Genomic DNA, 7,820 nt, shown 5'->3' on the forward strand with positions numbered 1-7,820 from the left:
AGTCATTGGTTAAACAAGGGGGCGTGAAGTCATTTGTTAATTGATACAATTACGCACACGGTGCGTAATGGTCACGCGGGTCTCCCGACGAGCATCAATCACCTAGCTATTGACCTGTCAACAAATAAATACATACAAATAATGATGCGGGGGGAGTCCCGCTCCAAAATGAATTAGGAAATATTTTAATTGTTTCGTAGCCCTGTTTAAAATCATTTCTAAGACGAGGCGTTTTTTGAGAAACAGCTGTCATGGGGCATAAAGTGCGGTTGTAGATCAATGCAAACTACCACAAAAATTGTGTTTATTTTATTTCAAAGTCGCCTCAAAATATGAATAAAGATTTATCATTATATGTGCATTTGGAGGGGGTATGGTGGCTTCTCCTATCAAAGAGAATAAAGAGGAGCTGGTGAAGTTATTTTTGGCACTTTAATCATGGAGAACATATTCAAAAGTCACTTTTTCCTAACGCATCCAATTTTTTTAATAGAAATTGGAGAATTTCTATTAGTTTTTTTAAGTTCCTCAAATCTTAAACAGCTCATTTATTTAATTGAGTTAAATTGGTTTTATGGGGTTGTATTTTTAAGAATAAACTATATATGCACAAAGGGGAGGAAGAATATTAGTGGGAAAATAGATGTATTTTTTGATAATTTCCTCACAAATATGATTTTTTTTTTAAATCCGTGGGATTGTTTTCTCTTTTTGATACATAATGAAGGATAATATGTTACCATGGCGATTAATTGTCCTTTTATACGTGGGCATCTTAAGTCAGGCAGGGGGGGAAGCTCATCTTTGTATTGGATGCGACTGGCAAAGATTTGATCCCCATCCCTGGTACAGCATCGTGGCGTTCCGGGATTACAGTGACGTCACGACGCTACCCTTGCATGGATGAATGCTAAAGAACTATAGAGGCACAAATAATAGCACAAGCACAGTCCATATCTTGCAAGTCTTACGTTATCCTTTAAGCCTCCTTCGCCTAACATAACATTTTTTTTCTCGACTAATGACGCTTAATTTCATTTCTGATCAGATCCTCGGAGGGGATTATTCATTCGTATAAAACAGTCTCCCCTCCTATATGGGCGAAAGTCATGTATTATTGAGAGGGGCGAAGAGAAAGGCCGGGCGCGCGTGGAAATGCGTGGAAGAGCGCGGATTTGAAGTGGAATTGGGAGCAATCGATCCGGGTTGCATGAGGAGGATTTATTGCTGATGGTTACAAAAGAAGGCGCGATGTCTTTCTCCCAGTTTGGATACCCTTACAATGCAACTTCACAGGTAAGACTTTTTCCTCACTTTTTAAAATAAAAATTAAAATAAACGACATCGTTTTTCTAAGACTCAGATGCTTCTCATTTGAAATGTGTGATTTTATTGACGGTTGCCACCGTCTGCGTGGTGCTTTGTAGTTGCTGTGCCAAATATTGACATACACGCACTCGTGTCCAATAACACTGAATTATGAATGAACTCACGTGTTGTTGTTTTTTTTTTTTTTCTGGTGACAAAAGCGAGATTGATGTCACCCTACGTGGCGCGCCTTGCGTAATTACGCATCTTTCTGATGGAGTTAAAAATGAATCAGTAGTGCAAAGCTATTCGTTTTGTATTGAGTGTTTTGATATGGGAAAAGTTAGTCGCGGAAAGTTTGAGCTCGTAATTTCTGTTCACCATTTACATTTGAACTGAAAAGTTGTTAAATGTTAGAAACAAAAATGACAGCCATATATAATATCACTCAAAATTGACATTTCATTTTATCTCCAAATGTTGTGTCGCTGTTGCCAAAAAGTGTCAAATATAGTCGTGAGTTGACATAAAAGCGACTTACCTCAAATAAACAGAATGACTTTTTGTCACATTGTTATTAACCGTCATTTTGCTTTCGGTCACTTTTTTTTCTTTACTTTAAGACCCTCATCCGATTGTTCTGTCCAACATTCTCTCTGTGCAGTTTTTCGTGTCGGCAAACCCCAGTACGACTTGCTGCGATTCGATTTCCAGGTCGGTGCCGCCGGACGGCTCCGGCGGAGGAGCGCAGACCCCCGCAGCGGTGGCTGCCGCCGCCGCAGCCGCCGCCTCCTTCTGCTGTCCCGCGCCCTACGAGAACCGGCTGCTGGCCGGCGGCCGCAGCGAGCTCAACGCGGCCGCTCTGGGCGTGTACGGCTCCCCCTACGCGGCGGCGGCTGCGGCCAGCCAAAACTACGCCAACTACTTCCCCTACGGAACAGACCCCTCCGCCGCCATCTATTCCTCTCTGGTGGGCTCCCCCTTTGCCTGTTTTGCACGCGCCCGAAAGGGGGGAGGAAGGGAGGGAGAAAAGATTGCATGGGGTGAGCTTGGCTCGATCGATGCGTGGAGGAAAATCTCATGACAAACTCCTGAATGCACCGGGCTTTCACTTCTCAGAGCAGGAAAAGTGATAAAAGAATGCTGAAATCAATCACACCTACCGATAAAACTGAAAATATATTTAAGTAAAAATTGTGAAAGTGATAACATTTTACATTTAAATCTAGTTTGCCACATGAGTATAATATATATATATATATATATATGTTAAAACATTTTATACATGTAAATGTATCTTTAAATCAACTTTAACATGTAAACAAAGGAAGGTACTGTGAATTAGTGAACAAAAAAAGTATTGTCTTCAAGTCTTCTACAATGAATCTTTTTTTCTGCAAAGTAGGACAATTACATATTTTGGTAACGTTTCATATCTCATTGTCTGCTGTATGTCATGGAAACACATATTTAAAATGGATTTGTTTTTAATTACATTGTTATTTCTAATCAAATTAGACAAACACCTTTTTGTTAAGAATGAAATTTTCTATATATCCTTGGTGTTGGTACCCAAACCTCACAATTTAGCCCAAACATCATAATTTAGTTAATTTCTATTTTATTTTGTTTTTTCTTAAAAATATGTATTAGATGATTTGATTTAGTCTTGGTTGGTCTGCACACATTGGTGTTATTTTTTTACAAATTACTGACCCATTTAAATTATTGAAAATGGCTGGCTCTTTTTGTTATAATGCAGCGTTAATAGATGAACAAACACGGTGCTCTTGTGGTCTCCTAAAAGTCTAGATTTTGGAGGTACACGGTTCTGGATCAACACCAATGATAAACTGTAAGCTCCACTCTTAACACATTATATATATATATATATATATATATATATATATATATATATATATATATATATATATATATATATATATATATATATATATATATATATATATATATATACAAACACTTTTTAATGCAAAATTTTGCATCTTTAAAATTTACATCTTGATTTTGTGTGGCAGAATCAGCAGTACGACATGAAGGATAGTGCGAGCACTTTACACTCGGGAATCAGTCAAACGGCTGCGTACTATCCGTACGATCCGTCGCTGGGCCAGTATCAGTATGACAGGTAAGGTTTATGCATCACTTTCTGTCCACTTTGTGTCATTCGAGCTGAGGCGGGCTCGCTTGCCAAAATCTGCTACGATTCCACTTTTCATTAGCAACCCGCATTGAGGTCAAAGGTGGCAGTGTTACTCTGATATCTGGCTTCATCTCTTGGTGTATATCGATTTCAAACATTAGAGGGTGTACTATGCTATCCTTCAGCCGAATGTCTTTGTGTGCAGATACGGGACAGTGGACTTTAACAGCACGGCCAGACGAAAGAATGCCACCCGAGAGACCACTAGCACCTTGAAAACGTGGCTCTATGAACATCGCAAAAACCCGTACCCCACCAAGGGCGAGAAAATCATGCTGGCTATCATCACCAAGATGACCCTCACACAGGTCTCTACTTGGTTTGCCAACGCTCGTCGCAGGCTCAAGAAGGAGAATAAGATGACGTGGTCGCCCAAAAACAAGGCGGGTGACGACAGGAAGGACGACATCAGCAAGGGCGACAACGACGGTCTGACCAAAGGTTTGTCCCATTTGGCAATATCACTCAAGAAGCTATTTTTAATTTAGTTAGTCAACACTATATATAAAATTCCATGATTATATTTGAGTCAAGCAATTTTGCTGCATGAATGATGAAATTAGCTAGCTAACAACCAGAAGTCAGTCTACCAAAAACTGTTCTGTGAAAAGCCTCTATCCCACAGAGGCTCAAACTATGTTGGCGAAGGTAATGTGCTCAGGTCAAAGTTCATCAAGTATGTACCACCAAGTCTGTAGTATGCTTGTAGCATGCTTTTCCTTGGTGGAGGTCTGCACTTGAACATTTTGGACAGTTTTACTGGTCTTCTTTGTATGATCTGTGATTGTATGTCCTTATGTTAGCTAATTGAAGACAGTGACCGTAGCATGTGTTCTATATATGTGGACAGCATGACATTTGGTTGATAAGTCACTTTAGAGTGACTCGTACAGACAATTAAATTGCGTCATCATACTCAGATTAACAACTGTAATTACTTCATGTCACCATTTCATTCAACCTCGTCTTAATATGCTTTGTTAGACTGCTAGCTTGGTAGCTTGCTAGCTCGCGTGGCAGCTAGAACGCCACTCATGCTTTTTTTTGTTTGTTTGACACACACATAAAAATCTTTATTGAAAAAACACGTGAGTCTACAGTCATTACATTGGACACAGGCACACATAGTTCATTATTTAAAAATTTGCAGATTTTACTTTTTGGAAATCTGTCGTCCATTAGTTGCTGAAAAATACACATTTTGTTTTCTTTTGTTTGTTATTGACTTTTAATTTCTTATAGATTCCAGCGAGTGCAAGGAAGAAAAAGATTTGCATCTGAGCGATTTGGATGATATGGACGAGGACGAGTGTGACAAGCTGGATGGCGAATGTGAAAAGGCGGTCCCGGACGAGACTGCGGTTCTCCCCGTCTCCCCTCATAAGAGAGACTGCACCCCTGAGCTTCACTTGAATGTGTCCAACAGTTTCCATCATGCCTTCCCCTGCGCCATCAAAACGCCACTCCCCCCTCTTCCCGCGGACTTCCTGGATCCCATCGTTTCCAAGACCCCGTCCACCACAGGAACTTTGACCCTGTCTCACTTTGAAGCTTCGGACAAGCCTCGGATTTGGTCCCTGGCTCGAACGGCGGCGGCGGGCGTCATCCTGAGCCCGCAGCACGCCTCCGAGCTCAGGACCAGCAACTCCAGCGGGGACTGCCAGCTCCAGAGGTTGTCGGGTGCCCCCGGCGTTCCCAGTGGACAATGTGGGCTCATGAAAGACCTCCAGGAGGTAAATAACGTCTCCGGTGCTGTGAACCCTTTTCCTGAGGGCCCTCCTTTGCACTCCAAAGTCTACGGCACAGGCAGCTTCAATCACAAAGGCCTCCAGCTGCACTGTCCGTCCTACGCTGCCCTCACGGACGCATGCCAATATTCCACGACTGAAGGTTAACCACATAACCGAACAACATTTATGGACATTTCCAAAAAAAAGAAACACGTCTCATAGGAGATATTCTTTTTTCGGCTGTGCAGGATTCTCCAGCGCCAAAGCGGCGGAGTCGTCATCAGACCTCAGTCAGGCGTGTGCGACCTTGCAGGATGTCAAGGTCACTGCGTTCAGGCCTGTGATGAAGAGGTGATTACACACACAGGAAGCGCGAGGCGCATCTCGGTATATTTTGAATTTTGTGGAAAATATTTTAGTTCAGTGGTATTGTTAAAAACACAAATACAAAATAAAACACTCAATGAACCCATTCTAAACATCCAATCCTCCTTAGGCCTTTGCGTTCTTTAATTTTCTTACTTTAATTCTTTGTTTTTGTTTTTATTTTTAATTAATTTAATGTAATTATATTTATATACTTGTCTATTTATGTATTTCATCATTATTTTGGATGGAATGGATTAAAGGTTTATTATTAATATTAGGGGCATTTAGGGAAATAATTACTGGCTAAGCCAATTACCAGAATGTATTAAGAAAAAACAGTCACAATGATTAAAAGTTGTTCAATAAACAGACTTGAAGACATTTTAAAAAACTCGAGGTATTTTGTTTTTTGTTTTGTTTTCCCTTTTACTGAAAATGAATATCCATTCCAAATATTGGTTATCAGCCTCCTTGACTAATAACAATAGTTATTGGCCCTAAAAACATATTGTTCTAACGCTAGTTATACCTCTAATTAATTTTAAACAAAAATATGATAAACCTCAGCATTACTATCTTGAGAGATTGTGCAAGGTGTGCCTCATGAAGTCAATCCTAGGTCATACAATTTGAACATATACTTTTGTCATACTATTATTTGACTTTTAGTTGTAATTTGAATAATTTAATGACCTATTTCTCTATTCTCCTATAGATGAATGGAGGCCATACAACAAATCATAGGTTAAATATGCACTAATGGGCACAGAGGCCTCAGTGGGACAATTGTGAGCACTGCGTGTTGCAGTGGGAGCTATCAAACTGTGGAACATTTTGCACAACTTTTTTTTTTTTCTATAATCTGGTGTTGAAGACTTTATGCAAAAATCATACACACAAAATTGTATGAGAATTTGTTTGTGGCAATCGTGTGTCATTGCGAACCAATTTATTTATTTATTTCTTGTTCATTGTGTTCTCTGTGTTCTTTTTAAATGTTCTGTTAAAAATGTGTATTGTTGTGGCGGGAAAAAAATGGTTGGCAATTAAGTTAAATGTTGTGCGTTGTCATTGTGTTCAAATGTGAACTGTGCTTTTCTTTTTCCTTTTTATAAAAGAATGTTTTTTTTTATTTCCAATACTTTTTTGTGTGTGTTGTGGTTATTTAAAGATCTGGTAGGTGGATAGAGTGCAATCAAACATGGAGGATGCAGATTTGATCAAAGTTGACCGCCCCCGCTCGAAGCGCGTGAGTCGAATCTACAAGTCGCAGAAGAAAGGCGTCGTCGGCGTGGTTTAATCACCGGTGGCGTTGAGCGCTTTGTAGCCAAAGCGCGGCACCGCATGCTGAATGATGGCACGTCCCCCGTGTGCTGCGCTAACTTGGCATTGTGTTCATTAAAAGGTCATTTGTAGCGTCAAACCGTTCACACGGCCCATCACAGTTGCTTTGATTCGGCTCGTTTGCTTTCAGTTCGTCTCGTTAGGTCTAACTAGGAGAAGATGATGATTAGTAAAAGGATGATGACAAGATTATAGAGACAACACTGATGTTTGATTTTTTATTTGCCGAGAATAACTGCGAAGATCAACCGGAGAAACCCTGTGGACAGCCCGGCTAAAATATTTGTTGGAAGCCATGTTTTCAAGGACTAGTTTTGTATTAATGGAAATGCTCATACTATTCATGATTGTCGTTTAGAGGTGCTTTGGCGGCCTTCCCAGCTGTCCTTGACCACGACAAATCCTGACATGTGCTAATAACCTGCTGAGGTCAAAATAAATACACATATTATATGATATATAAATGTATATAAATTAATATACTAATATTTATTCTGGTGAAGATATGTTGTGTTTATTGTTGCAAACAATCTCGGCTCAAAAGTTTTCTAAGTTTGGAGATGTGAGATTTCACAAGATGAGTTGTGATAGGTCATTACTGTTATGTTATTTTCAGTTGACAACAAGTAGCAAATTGGGTGGATTCGACTGCTTAATTACTATACCATGAACGCAATGTGAACTCATTTATTGCTAGTAAAAATTTATCTTTGATGTTTATAGCCGTCAATGGCAGAGAATGAAAGAGAGCCATACAGTGAAAATCGGAAAACCATGTTTAGACAAGTGGGGCGGCATATATTAAGTTAAAAAAAAGGCTGAATTCCCCTTTAAAGGACCTTGCT

General features: G+C 39.8%; 1 protein-coding gene across 3 annotated transcripts; it reads left to right on the top strand.

The window, feature by feature from the left end:
• The first annotated feature begins 955 nt into the window (after positions 1 to 955).
• On the top strand, positions 956 to 6,753 carry irx6a (iroquois homeobox 6a). 3 transcript variants are annotated; one of them, XM_088413325.1, is made up of 7 exons: positions 956 to 1,296; positions 1,973 to 2,278; positions 3,348 to 3,457; positions 3,678 to 3,973; positions 4,775 to 5,422; positions 5,511 to 5,613; positions 6,347 to 6,753. In XM_088413325.1, the coding sequence occupies exons 1-7, from the start codon at positions 1,231 to 1,233 to the stop codon at positions 6,348 to 6,350; spliced, it is 1,533 nt and encodes a 510-aa protein (XP_088269451.1). In that variant the 5' UTR covers positions 956 to 1,230; the 3' UTR covers positions 6,351 to 6,753. The 3 variants fall into 3 exon arrangements, with proteins under 3 accessions (XP_088269451.1, XP_088269450.1, XP_088269453.1); XM_088413324.1 differs by having other exon boundaries at positions 5,511 to 6,753; XM_088413327.1 differs by having other exon boundaries at positions 2,023 to 2,278; positions 5,511 to 6,753.
• Positions 6,754 to 7,820: the final 1,067 nt, after the last annotated feature.

The sequence above is a fragment of the Hippichthys cyanospilos genome, chromosome 4 (assembly GCF_059441005.1).
Source record: "Hippichthys cyanospilos isolate Australia breed blue-spotted pipefish chromosome 4, RoL_Hcya_1.0, whole genome shotgun sequence".
Taxonomy (NCBI): domain Eukaryota; kingdom Metazoa; phylum Chordata; class Actinopteri; order Syngnathiformes; family Syngnathidae; genus Hippichthys; species Hippichthys cyanospilos.